This window comes from Patiria miniata, unplaced genomic scaffold, assembly GCF_015706575.1.
Source record: "Patiria miniata isolate m_02_andy unplaced genomic scaffold, ASM1570657v1 HiC_scaffold_1, whole genome shotgun sequence".
In the NCBI taxonomy this organism is placed as follows: Eukaryota; Metazoa; Echinodermata; class Asteroidea; order Valvatida; family Asterinidae; genus Patiria; species Patiria miniata.
The window spans coordinates 17,344,465-17,363,031 of NW_024037047.1; the positions used below are offsets into that span (position 1 = coordinate 17,344,465).

General features: G+C 45.0%; 1 protein-coding gene across 1 annotated transcript in view; it reads left to right on the forward strand.

Annotated features, from left to right (window-relative positions):
• LOC119731137 overlaps positions 1 to 18,567 on the forward strand; it is a 60,315-nt gene that overhangs the window by 36,436 nt on the left and 5,312 nt on the right. The window contains exons 28-40 of the mRNA XM_038204166.1: positions 620 to 753; positions 1,330 to 1,473; positions 2,083 to 2,157; positions 3,106 to 3,255; positions 3,804 to 3,908; positions 4,203 to 4,470; positions 4,946 to 5,132; positions 5,709 to 5,794; positions 6,156 to 6,251; positions 6,453 to 6,634; positions 7,336 to 7,575; positions 7,779 to 7,951; positions 17,301 to 17,444. Coding sequence (XP_038060094.1) covers positions 620 to 753; positions 1,330 to 1,473; positions 2,083 to 2,157; positions 3,106 to 3,255; positions 3,804 to 3,908; positions 4,203 to 4,470; positions 4,946 to 5,132; positions 5,709 to 5,794; positions 6,156 to 6,251; positions 6,453 to 6,634; positions 7,336 to 7,575; positions 7,779 to 7,951; positions 17,301 to 17,444 — 1,984 coding nt within the window. The remainder of the gene's footprint in view (positions 1 to 619; positions 754 to 1,329; positions 1,474 to 2,082; positions 2,158 to 3,105; positions 3,256 to 3,803; positions 3,909 to 4,202; positions 4,471 to 4,945; positions 5,133 to 5,708; positions 5,795 to 6,155; positions 6,252 to 6,452; positions 6,635 to 7,335; positions 7,576 to 7,778; positions 7,952 to 17,300; positions 17,445 to 18,567) is intronic.

An 18,567-nucleotide genomic window follows, 5' to 3' on the forward strand; every position in this document is an offset into this window, starting at 1 on the left:
CAATATTATCATGATGATGATGAGGCATTTCCATATTGCAAATCACTGTGCTCACTACAAGCCCCTCATATCAGAAGAGCCACGTAGCTTGCTAGAGATGAATCCTGCTCAAATAAATGACGAAGTCCTAAAGGACACTGGCTGTGTGACGACTGTTACAACTGATAATATAGTAACCAACGGATAATGTATCACCAACCGATAATGTATCACAAATTGACCGATATTGTATCACTAACCGATAATGTAGCAAACGTTTTGTACGTATCCGTCGACACGTGATACATTATCGGATACAAATTGTACTACACTATCAGTAAATTCGTGCTACATTATCGGTTAGTGATACAATATTGGTCAATTTGTGATACATTATCGGTTGGTGATACGTTATCCGTTGGTTACTACATTGTCAGTTGTAACAGACGACCATTCATGGCGTCAAAGATTAGTGTTTTCCAAAAGCGTTTACTTTCAGTCCCAAAGTACGAAGACGTTAAGCTGTGTTACTTATAGTTTTCCCTCATCGTTCTAGAATTATGCCTTATAATAAGGAGAAAAACAATTTTAACGGCTGTTGCCTCAATAAATGTTGTATTTATTTCATATTTTGCATTAGGTCCGTGTTTCAATGAGCCAGGCCCATGCTTTCCTGGAGCTACTTGTGTCAATACCGGGGATGGATCATTTGAGTGTCTGGAATGTCCCAGAGGCTATGAGGGGAATGGAATCACGTGTGTTGATATAGACGAGGTAAGGGGGCACAGACAGGCCTATATCCGGCAGGAGGTTGGCAGGTTGGAACAGGTGTTATCTCACGTCTTAGACTTGCTTGCGCTTGCACACGTAGGTTTTATTTTTAGAGGAAGGAGAAGCTGTAAAACTAATTCAACTTGAAAAACTCAACCATCCTCGATTAAGATTTTCAAACAAATTGCCTTTAAAGATATTAAAAAGTTGTATTAATACGTGCTATCTATAAATGGTCACGACGTTATTTAATTGGGCCTTTAAAATGTAGAAAGTTTGTGCTTTTCATCTCTCTATACATTGAAAGCAATTGAACAAGTTAGTAAAATACACACAGTTGAGCCTCACAATTTCAAATGGTTGGGCCTTTCTCACAAAGTACGGATTTGAGCAAACTGAAATAAAATGGCCCAACTCCAAACATTGCTGCATAGAAGGCTTGATGTCGAGAATGTTTCTAGTACTTCGTGTGTGTGTTTTAATATCATATTTATAAAGTTAGCATATCTCAAAATAATCAAGGGTAGACATTTGTTTGACATAAGTTTACCGATGTGTGATGGTCAATTGTGTTCGTAGTGCGCCACCACCAATCCGTGCTGGGACCCTGACTCCTGCAGAAATCTATTAGGCGGATATGAGTGCGGAGGCTGCCCACCAGGCTACCAAGGCTACACTCCACATGGGATAGGTATAACACATGCAGAAAGAAGCAAAAACCAGGTACGTGCCCAAACCATGACGTGGGTATACATGTAAACATGTCTTGACGGAGAAGGACAATCATTCCTCTCCCGAACAGTGAACAACATTTCATGTAACTTTAGGCCTGTATCATTTGTGATAATTTGTCTTTTATTTTTTTTAACGATAATTTCTATGAAAGATTTGTAGAAGTGAAAGAAAATTAACTAATTGATCAATTTATTTGTAAACAATGAAAGCAAAATTTTACGAAAAGGAAGTAACTTAATGCCTGCACTTTAATACGATCTCACCTATACGGCTCTTTTCTTAAGTTTGAATATAAGGGTGGTTGTTCTTTTTTGTAACTGTAAATGCAATGCAAATTTGACCTCACTAAATTTTCTCGGCGAAATCATCGATTGCGCCAAATCTTAAACTCGGACTTTATAACACCTCCCGTTTTGCGAAGCAAATTGTCAATTCTGACTGAATTATTTTCAACAGAAATTGCTCCTAGATTAAAAAACACAAACATTTTCTTTTAGAGAATCCCTTTAAGTTATAGTGCATGTTGAAGATTTTCTTAATAATTTCATATAGCTTCAAAATAACGGTTTTTTTTGTAATATTTTTTGTTGTTTTCAGACATGTGTAGACATCAATGAATGTGCAGCTGGCAACGGAGGTTGTCACCCATTATCTGAGTGCATTAATTCAGTCGTGAGTATTCAAATATCAGTCGTCTTTAAGATTGTATTTATTTTATCTGGACCGAAATTAATAATTATCTATAAATAACTAATATGGTTTACCCATTGCTATTGTTCGAAAGCCCGTCACGTGGCCGGTTTTAAACGGTGAAAACACCGGCTGGCTGGGCTGAAACACTTTTCCAGTGTCACATTAAATTGAGACTCCTTTGAAATCTAGTCCCTTTTACCCTTTTATGACGTGCGCAAACCTACCAATGAGTCGGTATTTCGTAATCCCTAAATTCACACTACACCGGTTTAGCATAAATTTGGGTTTTATGAAATACGGACTCATTGGTGGTATTGCGCATGCTTATGTATAGATAATTAGGAGAGGGACCGGTCACGTGAGAGCGTTTAACCAATAGGAAGAAAACGGAGTCCGATTTGCACAGGAGTCTAATTTTCATATCACACCGTTGCAGCTGCGTTCTGCGCCACATCGCTCATTACGCGCCAATCTCCATATAAGGAGTTCTTTACGACTACTCGTGAGGCACATACTATACATAGCTAGAGGGCTGTTAAAAAAGCCTGAAGTAAAATTGTTGAACAAAATCTTTTGACATTAATATTTTTGTAACTTCTCTTGACTCTTTGACCGAAAAGGTATTTATGAATGGGATTCGGTTCGGGTCATTATCAGCGTACAGACTCCAAACCGGTCTTAAAAATAGTGTTTAAACCCGGCCAAGCACACATAATTATATTCCCTTATTATCGCTCCCTAATGCTGTTGCGATTGACATAAATCTGGTGACATTTCCTAGTTTTGAATTGGGGTTTACATCACAAAATGGTGTGGGATGTACATGATATGATTGCCTCTGGTCATAAAAATCATGGAAAGAAAATAGTTTGGATTATCTGGTTGCAAAGAGCTACTTAGTCAATACTTTTCTATTCAAATTCTCAGGGAAGCTTCAGATGCGGTTTGTGTCCTGCTGGTTACTTTGGTAACGGCGTGATTGGATGCAGTCCAGGAGATTTCTGTGTGACTGGGAAGAATGGGTGTCACGTTCACGCTGACTGTATCTCTACAGGGGCTGGAACCTACAAATGCCGAGTATGCTCGACTAATCAACTCTAGTCTTTGTCTGTTCTCAATTTCCACTTTATTTACAATTTACAAAAGTAATGGTAATTATTGAAGTAAATTTATGTAAATGCATGGCTAGCCTTTGGCTTCTGCTTTGACATAATTGGCATTCATCTGATAACTATACCATAGAAAATTCACCTGTTATTATTATTATTATTTTTAATTATAGCAGGTTATGAAACCAAGGATTCCTCAAAAGCGCCTTAGGCTTTGCAAGCCTGACGAAACCTGTTGAGAGAAGACAATGAGAAGAAATTACACTACATTTAGGAGGAAAACCCCAGAAGAATATTCTGGGAAAAACCCACGGAATCAGGCAGGGACTGAAAACCCAATCCAAATGTTGGCCCAGACAGGATTCGAACTTGACTGCCGTTGGGAAATAATCAAGCACTTCCCTTCTTGTGTGTTTTCTTTAGAACCCCTTAAAATATCACTTTCTCGCAATGTATCCCGTGCATTTTTATGTATCACTTCCGACTACTTTTTATTATTTTTTTTGCCGAGCAAAGTGTCGCAGTGGCTGGGCAGGTAACGGACTTCTGTGTGGTTCAGATGCAGACTGGGATGGCCGTCCATCATTGAGTCTTGCCTGCTCACAAGAAACATGCAAAGCGGTGAGTTGGTTGTTCCGCTACCCACAAAAACCTTGGTGTACATGTACTCTATACCGGACGTGCTCAATTCAGGCATCACACGGTGATAATTAAACCGAAAAAAAGTGGGAGCCAATTTAGGATCGATAAGACTAACTTTGCTATTATGGATACTGTATTTCTTTTTCTGTGTCAAACGTTAAGGATTAAAATGTTAAGTGCTTTATAGCAACTGTAGGCGTATAACTAATTGAAATGGTCTAAGTGTACAACAATTCCGCGCATTTACTCAGTGCGATTTCCCTTTACTAACAGGATAACTGCCCCAAGATTCTGAACCGTTGCCAAGAAGATAACGACCGGGATCAGTTAGGGGACGTGTGTGACGAGGATGATGACAACGACAGTGTCCATGACATTAAGGACAATTGTCCATACATCAAGAACTACCTGCAGGAGGACAGCGACGGTGACGGTGTGGGTGACATTTGTGATAATTGCCCTGACGATGTCAACGGAGACCAGGAAGACAATGACAATGACGGACTGGGAGATGAATGCGACCTGGACGATGACAACGATGGTATGTATAACAATGGAGGATTAGTATTGCTAAGATTCTAAACAATAATTGACAGCAGTCACTATATATATATGACAATTGGACTCTAATCCTGTTTAAGAATCTCCCTCTTAACGGTCCACTAAATTAAGCATCCACTACTTAAACTACTACACCAACAAGAGTGCAGCAATCTCCTGATGATGAACAGAGCACTCTGTTCGAAGCGTAGAGTTAAATCAACTGGCTCTTCTTAGAACCACACAACTTATCACTCACATGGTGTTACCGCAAAGCTCCCGTTCATTAGTCCTCTAATATTGTTTCCCCAGAATACTTCTTTTGCCGGTCAATAAAAAAAATCACTTCCACTTGTTTCGGTAATTTTAAACATTGTATGATATTCATCCGTAGATGTAAATAGTTTGCCGTTTCACATTTTAGGTGTGATAGGCTCGTGAAGATGAATTCAAGTGAGGTTTTCTTATTTGCTTAGGCCACAACGATACGGCAGACAATTGTCCGTTGACCGCTAATGAAGACCAGTCAGCAGACAGAGACTCGGATGGTATCGGGGATGCTTGTGATTCCTGCCCTGATGATTCCAGCTCAGACACGGTCGACACCGACCAGAACGGATACAGTGATCCTTGCGACCCAGTTGGGGCTACAAACAGTGACAAGTAAGGCGAGCAACTACTTAGTATAGAGATGAAGAAATCATAAAGCTATAAACGATAATTTGTTAACTCGATCGGATATTCGAATTAGCAAGACAGTGTTTTTTAATGGGAATACTTGAGCACTTTGCACTCAACCAACCAAACAGATCACTTCTATAAAAAGAGGGAAAAGGGCTTTACCTCCTCATTTTTAATCACTAAATTTGAACATTTATGGATGACCCCCGGTTAAATATCAATCTGTGTGAGGTTGTGAGTGTCATTTGTTTCGGTTTTTTTGGGTATACCCTAACCTTAGTCAGGAAAATATCCAAAGGAGACTGTATGTCCGAAGCATTCCCCAATAAAATACGGACAGAGTGTGTTGCCCAAAACGTCGAGAAAACAACCGGTTCTCACATTTCAACTCTCTTAAGGAAAAACAAAATTACGACTTTAATTTCTGAAACATATAAGATTGAACCTAGTTTAATAGTTGTTGTTGCTCTGAATTCAGAATTTTCATGTTTTAAATATATTTATATTTTTTAATAATTGTTAATGACTTTTTCTTCATTTCGTTACTCTATTTTGAAGTGACGGTGATGGCGTACTGAATCTGGATGATAACTGTTTCAGTGTACCCAATGCTGATCAGACAGACACTGACCTAGACGGGATAGGTGAGTAATCACCAGCTACATAATCCGGTTTCCCAGCAGAGGCATTTCCCCTATATTTTCTATCGATTTTTCTCTCAAATATATTTACTTGTGGAGCAGTTATTTTTCCTGAACGCAAAATTCAGACACTTCCGGAAATTGGCGTGAAATGTGGTTATGTACAGCACTCAATACGTTCATCAAAGCTATGACCAGCCCCCACCCTCAGCTGCATTTCGATTTGTCCACGCCCCGTCTGAACATTTCAGGTTGTATTATAAGGAGTGTTTGCATTTGCACCAGGTTAAATGAAAATGTACTTTTGATGTTGCCCTTGACGTAATCAATTTATTTCAGTATAGTTTGTCTTTTATATAACTAGGGGATGTTTGTGATGATGACAAGGATGGTGATGGCATCAATGATGCTGAGGATAACTGCCAACTGGTTCCCAACCCAAGACAGGAGGATCTGAATGGTGGGTTCAACGAACTTTAGATACAAATACTTTTATACACAAAACACACTTGACCAACAATTTCATTTGTAGGTTCATGTGAGTTTCTAAGACTGTGTATGTATTCTGAGTCGAGTCCGAGGACTAGAGTCCGATGCCCTCCACAAAAAGAAGCTTATAGTTTCAAAAGAATCTGATCTTGACATATTTCGTAATTGACAGGAAATAACTTACCCGACGCTTGCGAGTCCGACCAAGACGGTGATGGGACCATAGACAGTGAAGATATCTGCCCGAGGAGTAACCGATACCAGACTTCAGATTTCTCGGTGAACTTTATCTCCGTGGAATTGGACCCATCAAACAATGGAGGGAATACATCAAAGTGGAGTATTACAGACAATGTAAGATATTCATCTGATTACATTTTAAATCCAAGACAATTTTCGTATCACATTTTTGTGCCCGTTAAAATATCACGAATGTGTAAAATTACTGTTCTGATCCATTTACGTAGGTCTACAGTTCATTGACTTTTTTTTCAAATGAAAAAAAAAGTTGGGCGTCTCTAAATGTCTCGTTTCCGTGAAATTTCAAGACGGAGAGTTAGTTTTTGTTCACGTTCAGAAGCAGTAGGTCCGGGCATGTAGTGACGGTGATAACGTTGACGGCTTCGGTGCCGGCATTGTGCACAGCAGGATACGAACTAAGGGTAATTTAAGGGCAAGTATGCGCCATTATCATTTGATCCAAAACAAATATCCACGTACAGCCAAAACGGTCGAAATAATGGGGAAATGATTGACTGATGTTTCGATCTTTGTTAACCAAGACAAAACAAATCTTGTTGCGGCATATGATAACATCTCACTGTGCGAGTTGAGGTAGGCCCCAATACCTCGTGCAGCGAGTATTTCGCATTTGTGACATATAACTACGAGATATACTTGTAGGTTTCGCCGATTTAGTTGGCGAATGGGTGTGTGTAAGCCTCACACCTGATATCTAGTGATTATTATCGCCTTCATTGCGATATAGTTCACAGTGGCAGGTTACTTTTAAGGATTTTGATAAGAATTTGATAACTAATTCATTTTGATGGCAGGGTCGGGAAATTCGACAACTTTCATCGACCGTTACACCGTGTATGCTGATTGGACAACACGCCCTGGCTGCACTCGACTACTCCGGTACCTTCTTCGTCAACAACCCGGGCCAAGGGAACGGGTACATCGGCTTCGTGTTCGGTTACCAAAGCAACAGGAAGTTTTATCTGGTGATGTGGCGGCGGGAAAATATGAACAATGCGAATGCGATGGCGGGAATACGAGGTCTTCAGGTTAAGGTAAAATCATCATGCGTCTCATAATTATCACGGGGGAAAAGAATAACTATTAAATGTAGGGTTAATATAGACAACATTGTTATCGAAGGAAAGATAACATCAGCTTAAAATGAAAGTCAATACACTTTAAAGACAATGTCACTCACTCCTGTACTGATGATGTATCAATGAATTTAAACATCTGTAATTACCTATTTCATCAGAAAGTGCACTCGTCCAGTGGGCCAGGCCAGACACTGTCCGATGCAATATACCACTCGTATACAACGGCCAATGAGGTGGAGTTAATTTGGCACGATCCACTATTACAAGGGTGGGACCTTAGCACAGGATATCGATGGACTCTTCGACACCGTCCCGACATCGGGCTGATAAGGTAAGCGATTCTAGGAGCCGTTGGCTCGAGTTCAGCGAGCGTGGATGTGGATACCTGCGTTCTTCGGCCTACAACATGTGTACTGTGATGAATCATCAACTATACGTTTTATACATTAACATGAACTGTATAGTGACTTGTCTGTAGTGCCCAGTCACTCATACTAGAACATCAGCATTTAATTGGCCAGCGCTGTTAATGGGCGTGGCTTAAGTCATCTACTAAGCAATACTGCATTTTCATTGGTTGAGGCACCCTGTGTACTTAAGTAATGAGGGGCATTTATTGTATGTGAATGTATATGACCATGTTGGCCTATAAAAGGCACAGTTCGAGAGAATAAATCTCACTTCTTCGCCTGGTGGGACCAAAGAAGTCAAAGAAGTCTCCTGTCTCTGTTTTATTGTCTAATTGTCACTAATTAGGGTGTAAGTCTCCCCCACTTGAGCCACTCGAGCCACTTGAGCCACTTAAGCCACTTAAGCCACTGGTTAGCCACCCAGAGCCACCGGTCAGCCACCCAGAGCCACCGGTCAACCTCCCAAACCACAGGCTAATCCACCCAAAACCACAGGTTAATCCACCCAATCCCCTAAATCCCAAACACAGTTGAGTTAGCGCTTTCCCCTGGTGGAGCAGATTTGGGAGTGCTGTTCGTCACTTGGTGCTGTGGCCTCCAACCGCAGGTGCTTCAACTCCATCGGGACTGGGCCAGAGAGGCAAGGGACCGACTAGGCGACGCACGTTACATTGGTGGCAGCGGTGGGATCCACTGAGAGTGACGGGACAGCTAGCCAAAGGAACCACAGGGTGAGAGTGGTCAGAATTGATCTACCAGAAGCAGTGATTTGAGGATAACGGAATTCAGGGTGGACGTGGAGAACCACTAGTCACAGCAACAATGGACAGCAGAGACAGGATGTTGGAAGAAAGTGTGGGATACTTTGAGACGACACCGGCCAGGGTGACCAGCAGAGCAAGCATTAGGCTACACCCTGCGGTAACACCATCGCCTCCTATATTGACACCGGCAAGATCTGACGAGAGGATGCCGGGTGTTGGCATCAGGGCGCAGGAGCCAGTGACGGCACAAAAGCTCTTCCAACAGACCGGAAGAGTTGGGGAAGTGATGACGCCTACGGTCGGCACAGCGGAGGCCTTTCCTCAGGCAAGATTCATGTCAACACCAGTGACATGGGGACCGGGGGTGGTAGAGCAGCCAGTCTACCGGAGTTTGACTGATTGGGGTGGAGTAGAACCAGCAGAGGTTCGACGGCAGAGACCTACTGGAACGAGCGATGGTCTGGTGGAGTCTGGATGGCCTTCGGCCCGGCCAAGGATGCAGGCTCCAGGGGAAATGCCAGGTAGCTTAAACACCCCACAGTCGGCGTTTGATGCGAGGTGTAATCTGCAGCAGCGGTTGGGAGAGGCGCCTGGACATCAGACGTGCACAGCACCACAGCGGGTGGTGGAAGAAGTCAGGAGCACAGGGCAGCACCTGAGGAAACCAGTGGATCCGGGAGAGAAAGGATCAGTAGAAAAGAAAACTCTGCCTGAACAAAAGGGGCAGGATCCACCCAAGAGAGCAGCAATTGCAGGGGCAGAAGGAACCAGCAGAGTTCATCGGAAGCCAAATATCGTGCCGGATCGATTCGCCGGGGTGGTGCCATGGAGAGACTACAAATCTCATTTTGAGTCATGTGCAGTTATTAATAGCTGGACGGCAGAGGACAAAGCTTTCTTCCTGGCAGCGAGTCTCAAGAGTCAAGCACAGCAAGTGCTGGGAGACAGGGCTACTGGAGAAGTGCTGACCTATGCGGAGCTAACAGCAAGACTAGAAAGACGTTATGGGCCTGGTGAGCAAGCCGAAACGTACCTAGCCGAGCTTAGGAGCAGAACAAGGACAGAAAACGAAAGTTTGCAAGCGCTGGGGCAGGGAATACGTCGACTCACGGAGCTGGCGTATCCTGAGCTGCCCCGAGATAGCAGAGAGCGTCTGGCACGAGGGTATCTGGTGGATGCCATACCCGATGCAGAAATTAGAGCGGGAATCTTCAGAGCGCACCCTAAGACGTTGGATGAGGCGATCAGAGCTGCGCTGGAGACCGAGTCTTTTCTGAAAGCGGAGAGACAACGGCAGCGAAACCAGGGTGGTCGCCCAGACAGAAACAATCGAGTCACAAGACAAGTGGAGATTGTCTCAAGGGATGAGTTTGAAAGGCAAACACGGGCAATGTCGGAGCAACTGAGGCAGGTGCATCAGATGTTGGCCGGGCTAACTCAAGCAATGCAGAATGACACACGGCGCCCTGAACAAGCCGACTTCGAACAGAAGCGTCAAAAACTAGCCTGCTACCACTGTGGAAACACGGGGCACTTTAAGAGAAACTGCCCTGAACTGAAGAACAGCGCACCGTCGGGAAACGACTCCGGACCAACCCAGGGGGTCGTGGGAAGGTCGGCAACACAAGACCCCAAACCTGTGATACAGATCCAGAAAAAGTAGAGGATGGTGGAGAACTTCCAAGGAAGCAGCTCCACCCAGTACCACTACCAAGTGAAGTTGCTTCATATGGGGTATTCGTGCCGGGTGAAATTGGGACACATCCACTGCCATTCCTAATAGACACTGGGTCGTCAGAGACATTGATAGACACAAAAGAGTACAACCTGATGGATCGAGAAACCAGACCTATACTGACACCGGTCGATGAAGTTATCCGCCAAGCCGATGGGAAACCACTCCCAGTAAAAGGAAGTGCCCAGATGGAGATACAAATTGGAGGATATAAAGCGGAGGTGGAAGTCTTGGTTGCATCCATCAGAAACCAAGGAATACTCGGCATGAATTACCTTCTGACAACTGGCAGTGTACTGGACTTGAGGCATCGGCAATTGAAGATTGGGGAGCATGTAATTCCTTTACAAGGAAAAGATCAGACAAGCATTTTCAGCTGCCGAGTGCGAGCAGACAGGACTACAAGGATACCACCCGGGCATGAAGCAATCATCACTGGTGTCCTGGACGAGAAGAAAGACCTCCATGGATGGGGGATCATCGAGCCAAATGACAGGAGTAAGGTGGCAAAACGAGGTCTGATGGTAGCGAGGGTACTTGTGGATGCCACTGCAGATAAATACCCGGTTCGAGTGTTCAACCCAAGTACTACAATTGTGATGATAAGTGGAGGAAGTGTCTTGGGGACCATCACATCCACGGCTGATAAGGACATTCAGAAAGATGATCGATCTACGATTAGGATGATGGAAAGAGGGGAAGAAACAGCAGAGAACAAGGCTGGTCAAGAGCTTCCAGAACATCTCACCGATCTGTACCAACAGAGTGTTGAGAACTTACTGGAGAGTCCAGATAGAGACAAGGTGAAGAAGCTACTCATCGAGTATCAAGACGTTTTCTCAAAGGGCACGGGAGACCTGGGGAAAACGGACCTGGTGCGTCACGAGATCAGGACAGATGATACGGCCCCCATACGCCAACGTCCCAGACGTCTCCCTACCTGGCAACGGGCTGAGGCGGACGAGCAGGTACAAGACATGCTACAGAAGGGGATAATCGAGCCATCAAATAGCCCATGGGCATCTCCAGTCGTCTTAGTGAAGAAGAAAGATGGATCCACCCGGTTCTGCGTGGACTACCGGTTTCTCAACGAACACACACTGAAAGATGCATACCCGATACCCAGGGTGGACGACAGCTTAGATTCGCTAGCAGGGGCACAATGGTTTTGTGCCCTAGATCTGGCTAGTGGATACTGGCAAGTGGAACTAAATGAGGATGCCAAGGCCAAATCAGCTTTCGTTACTAGAGGAGGACTGTACCAGTGGAAGGTCATGCCTTTTGGCCTCTGTAACGCCCCGGCTACATTCGAGAGGCTGATGGAAAGGATTCTCTCCGGGCTTCAGTGGGAAACACTACTACTGTACCTAGATGACATCGTGGTCTTCGCCAAGACGGTGGATGAGGAGATAGGGAGACTTGAGGAAGTCTTCCGGAGGCTGAGACAGGCCAACCTCAAACTAAAGCCGAAGAAATGTAGCCTCTTCAAACAATCGGTAGCCTACCTGGGACATGTGATATCTAGTGAGGGCGTAGCCACGGACCCCGAGAAAGTGAGAGTTGTGGAGGAATGGCCAACACCTCGGTCCACCAAAGATGTAAGGAGTTTCATTGGATTGGCTTCTTACTACCGACGTTTCATTCAAGGGTTTGCCAAGATTGCCCAACCATTGCACCGACTTATGGAAAAGAACCGGATGTTTCTGTGGACAGAGGACTGCGAGGTTGCTTTCCGCACTCTGAAGACACAGTTGACATCAGCACCCATACTAGTCTACCCCGAAGAAGGAGGAGAGTTTGTACTAGACACGGATGCCAGTAGCACAGGCCTGGGAGCTGTGCTATCCCAAAAACATGATAGTGTGGAGAAAGTCGTTGCATATGCCAGCCGCACTATGTCAAAGCCAGAAAGGAATTACTGCGTCACGAGGCGAGAACTCCTGGCCGTTGTGACATTTGTCAAGCACTTCCGGCATTACCTGTATGGTCGACACTTTGTAATCAGAACCGATCATGGAGCCTTGAGATGGTTGCTAAACTTCCGTGACCCAGAAGGACAACTGGCTAGATGGATGGAGATCTTGAGTGAGTACGACTTCACGATCCAACATCGGCCAGGTCGAGTCCACCAGAATGCCGATGCACTCTCCCGCATGCCATGTAAGCAGTGCGGAAGAGGTATGGAGCAGAACGAAAAGGACCAGGTGGAGATGCCTAGAATTAGTTGCCCAGAAGATTCGGCAATTGGCGATCCTCGGAACGAGGGAAGACAGGAGGAGACAGAAGGGAAAAGTCAAGGCCAACAAAACGTACCGACGACAGGGGTGAATGCAGATCGTGGGACCCGAATGATAAGTCTCTCACCAAAATGGACGCTGAAGGAACTGAGGGAGAAACAGTTGGGTGATCCTACGATTGGACCTATTGTCAGAGCTAAGGAGAATGGAGGGGACAGACCAGAGTGGGAATCTCTCTCCACTGAGTCAGCGGCAACCAAAACATATTGGGCCCAGTGGCAACAGCTGAAGATGCAACAGGGAGCTCTATGCCGACGCTTTGAGACAGATGACGGAAGGCAATGTAAGTTGCAAGTAATTTTGCCGTCATGCCTGCGGGAAAGTGTCCTGGATGAACTCCATGATAGTAAAACGGCATGTCACCAAGGAGTGCGCAAGACCCTACACAAGGTCCGACAAAGGTACTACTGGGCAGGAGTATCGGCCGATGTGCGTTCCAAGGTTCGACAATGCACAGTGTGTGCAAGGAGGAAATCATCGGGCAAGAAACCCCGAGCTCCCCTTCAACAATACACGGTTGGCGCACCGATGGAGAGAATCGCTCTGGATGTTATGGGCCCCCTGCCCAGGAGCGACCGAGGCAACGCGTATGTACTAGTTGTGGGAGATCCATTTACGAAGTGGATTGAGGCGTACGCACTGCCAGACCAGAAGACACCGACCATAGCAGAAACTCTGGTGGAGCAATTTATTTGCAGATATGGCTGTCCAAAAGAACTCCACAGTGACCAAGGCACAAACTTCCAGTCTGCCATATTCAAAGAAGTTTGCAGATTGCTGGGGATCGACCAGACGCGGACTTGCCCATGGAACCCTAAGTCCGACGGATTCATTGAAAGATTCAACCGAAGCTTGGTGAATCTGGTTGGGCCGTTCGTAAAGCCAGACCAGAAGGATTGGGATGTCCAGTTGGCATACTCGATGATGGCATACCGAAGTACGGCTCAAGAAAGCACCGGAGAGTCACCTTGCACCATGCTTATGGGGCGGGAGATAGCACTACCACTACATGCGCTTACCGAACTACCAAACGACAGTGATGACCACATGTCGACTGACTATGCCAAGAATCTCCGACAGAAACTGAGTGAGGCACATCAAAGAGCTCGGAGCAAAATGAAAGTAAATCTTCGGAGGCAAAAGCGCAACTATGATCGCCATGTTTCGGGTAGCAAGATACAAGCTGGAATGTTTGTATGGCTGCACAACACTGCACGCAAGAAAGGATTGTCTCCCAAGCTGCAGTTCAAATGGATTGGCCCGTATCTAGTCCTGAAGAGGTTATCAGATGTGACCTTCCGGATACAGGAGAAACCAAAATCAAAGCCGAAGGTTGTGCATTATGACAAACTGAAGATCTACACAGGCCCAGAGAGAAGAAAATGGCGAGCCGAGGGGAGAGATAGCGTTCCTGTGGAGCCGGAGACCGAGGATGAGCAGGAACCTCCACCAACTGATGAAGATGGTGTTCACTTGATGGACGATGATCCACTTGGAGAAACCACAGACGACATGGGGGAATACCCTGGCCAGGGGGGCAAACCTAACTTCGAGCCCTCGGCTGAACGCACGGAGGAATTCGAGGAAGAACAACACATTTCCACCCAAGAAAACGGCAGTGAAGATATCACAACGGGCCTAATTCAAGACGAGGAGCAAGAACCAGCATCAAATACCCAAATTTCCGTCGGGCGGTACCCAAAACGCCAGCGACGACGTCCCACTAGGCTACAGGATTACGATGTTTAGCCCGTACAAGAAAGAAAAGGATTTAGCAGAAAGAAAAATCTGCTAAAATGGTCATCGTTGCCGCAACTTGTAACTGGTATCCTGTACTTCATGTGTGTGCTGAAAGGGAATCAACCAGACACCACGTGGTTGCATAGCAACCACGCACAGCGTGTACCGTTTGTGCGTGCGAGACATGTATGGGTGGGCGTGGCATGGACGTGTGACGCGTACGCTATACGGCGCGCGTACATGCCTCAGCTCATTCTGTGGTTGAACCTTGAACCGTCCACAACTACGACCGCACATATCGCACTGTATACAGCCACAATAGCCACCACAGCCACCGCAGCCACTATAGCCACCACAGCCACCGCCGTTTCCACAACCTACAGTAGTACAGTACCACTGTCCACCATGCCTAGGGGCAACCATGGTGACAAGCCATCGGCCGGCAAGCGGCGTGACGAGAAGCGACCGGGGGATGACGGGGCCAGCAAACGCCCTAGAACGAGCAGTCATCATCACAAGAGCAGCTCAACACCAAGCGCCCATCCCCAGAAGCCTGAGGTCAAGATTTCCGTGATACGCCCGCCAGCCACCACCTCCTTCCCTTGCCATGTGGGTGGTTGCAGGAAGAAATTCACCTCTCGAGCCAGCCTGGTCCGACATGAAAAGGAGAGACATAGGGAGGCCTTGCCCTTCGCTTGCAGCACGTGCGGGGAGCGGTTCACCAGGAACACCAGCTTGCACCGCCATGCCGAGTCCCAGTTGCACTATGGTGGGAAGGATTGCTCCACCTCAGCCAAGCCTCGAGCACCCAATTCTCCGTCCATCATGCCACCGGAGCCGGAGCTGCAACTCCTCCCTGTCCCATCCCCGCGTGGTTCCCCCTCAACCTCCACTGCTACTGGCCACCCCAAGACTGGGGGAAAGTCATTGAAGCTGCTTAGGCAGCTTCACACTGAGATGGTGCCCCAAGTGAGCTCCTCCACGGAAAGTGAAGACCCAGCTGGGGAGATGGCGGATCACATAGAGGTAACGACCATCACCCGGGTATTCCGCCGAGGAGTATTGCACTCCCAGAAAGAGGCAAAGCAAGATTTTTACTTCTAAAGTTAAAGTTCCAAATAATTACAGAGTTTTAAAGGTTAAAGTTTGAAATGTTCAGTTGTTATAAAAGTTACAGTTAATTTTGAAACTTTAAAAGTTGAGGACCAAGTTATTTCTAAAGGAGTTGGTTTAATATGAACCACTTTATTTTGTTATACATGTACATGTACTAAGAAGGCTTTTATAGAGGTATTTTGAAAGTGTTGCTCATCTATTTTATATAAAGCCATCTATTTTATATAAAGTCATCTATTTCATATAAAGTCATGTGTTGATAAAAAGGATTAATCATTCCATTTTAGAGTTGTTCTAAGATGATTGTTAAACTAGGTTTGTGTGCACAAATATTGCTGCCTATGAGCTTTATTAAACCCACTTTGTCAGCTGTGAAGATTGTAAACTTTATATAAGAATACTGAATGAAGGATGTGGCTCTGATTCAAAATCTTAAGTTTTCAAATGTTGTTGTGTGGAAACTTTAATCAATTAAGACTCAACAGTTTCAGGGACTGAAAACTCTGGGGGGAGGTCATGTGATGAATCATCAACTATACGTTTTATACATTAACATGAACTGTATAGTGACTTGTCTGTAGTGCCCAGTCACTCATACTAGAACATCAGCATTTAATTGGCCAGCGCTGTTAATGGGCGTGGCTTAAGTCATCTACTAAGCAATACTGCATTTTCATTGGTTGAGGCACCCTGTGTACTTAAGTAATGAGGGGCATTTATTGTATGTGAATGTATATGACCATGTTGGCCTATAAAAGGCACAGTTCGAGAGAATAAATCTCACTTCTTCGCCTGGTGGGACCAAAGAAGTCAAAGAAGTCTCCTGTCTCTGTTTTATTGTCTAATTGTCACTAATTAGGGTGTAAGTCTCCCCCACTTGAGCCACTCGAGCCACTTGAGCCACTTAAGCCACTTAAGCCACTGGTTAGCCACCCAGAGCCACCGGTCAGCCACCCAGAGCCACCGGTCAACCTCCCAAACCACAGGCTAATCCACCCAAAACCACAGGTTAATCCACCCAATCCCCTAAATCCCAAACACAGTTGAGTTAGCGCTTTCCCCTGGTGGAGCAGATTTGGGAGTGCTGTTCGTCACTTGGTGCTGTGGCCTCCAACCGCAGGTGCTTCAACTCCATCGGGACTGGGCCAGAGAGGCAAGGGACCGACTAGGCGACGCACGTTACAGTACTAATTAAAAATGACATCTTAAAACAACCTGTTTTTCTTACACATAATCTTTATTGAGCATTGAGGAAGCGTAGTTCTTGTGGCTAAATTCACCTAATTGTGTGTGATTTGTGAGCATAATGAGGTAGCTTTATATTTTTTACATGTGATTTTCAATAATTTTTAAAAAGTTAGTTCCGTTATTGTTTTGCTTTGACAATTAAACACACCGATCTAGAACTTCATAATGTATTAAAGAAAGGGACAATTGGTAATTCAACTTGAGAAAAGTCACCAAGACTTGTTCATAAACGAATGCTCGGGGAGGCTTCAAGGGGGCGTGCCGCTTTGACCCGTCCATAGTTACGCATGCGTGATAATGAAATCACTGTTTAACTAAACGAAATACCAGTTCCATTATTGTCTGCTTGTCATGTTTTACCTGGACGCAGGGTGTTGATCGAAGCAGCTGCTGGTATCCTGGTCGATTCAGGAGACCTGTACGATACTACATACGCCGGTGGAAGGCTTGGAGTCTTCGTGTACAATCAGCCAGATGTCATTTGGTCGGACCTTTCCTACAAATGTGTCGACAGGTAAGGGCCGATTTATAGTTGGCGAGATTGCGAAAGCGATTGTGAATTTGTGACGACACAGCACGTACATGCACTACGAATTCGATCGGCTGTGAATTCGCACCTTTCAATAATATTGCGCAAATTCCGCTGCCAATATTTTCTGAATGTCAATTTTGGTTCTCGTTGCGTGAAGAACGTGAGGCGAATTCGAAATAAGGACGCATTTACTGCGAAATTGCGATGGCGGGAGGCGAATTCGAAATAAGGACGCGTTCGCTGCGAAATTGGCCGGAGTTGAAATGTTTTTTTCCCCCAAATTGCAGCCCGAATACTTGCCGCTACGTCACTTATGCGTGTTCGCTTTCGTTTTCGCGCTGATATATGAACCGACCATTAATCGGAACTAAAACTTCAAACGTTTCTCTCACCAGTAAAGAACTGGTATGCACATGAATGCGTGTTCCTTCAATGCTCTACGGATCAAAATTTCAAAGTGAACACAGCCAGTTACTTCACACATCTACAAGAACACCCATTCTGGAATTTGTATTCCTGTGGAGACATTTCTTTGTTCTCGTGTAGTAAAGTTTTCGAGTTTGCAATTGAAGTTTCAAAATGCTCTTATTTTAACCAGAGTTAATTTCCTGGGCTGAAATTTGGACTAAATATCCCTTTTCTAAAACTCTTCCATTTGCGACAAATCAACCCACCTTGGAAATTCCTAGTTTTTGAGTAAAATCCATATATCTATTTCGTGAAATTCTTGTGGAGACGTATTCATCTATAGAAATGTTCTTCTGGAGACGTATACAATCTTTTGTTCCCTATTGTGTTCATGTCTCCGTAAGGTAGTAAATTTCAGCACTCCAGAGAGTGTTGTTCTAACAACTGAATCGTGTTCAACTAATATAGAAGCAGTTAGAAACGTTACCAATCAGAATATCTTCTAACCATGAGCAACCAGAAACACATGGTATTTTTTTGGGACTCGTAAATTAAACTCTCCCGGTTTGGTCTCCTCCTGAGGTCTCTTAAACCCCAGTCACACATTCACGGTTTGGAGCCACGAATGTTGACCAAGAATTAATCAATCATGATGAACCGTCGAGATTCGTGGAGAAATCGGCTTTCTTAGAATGTA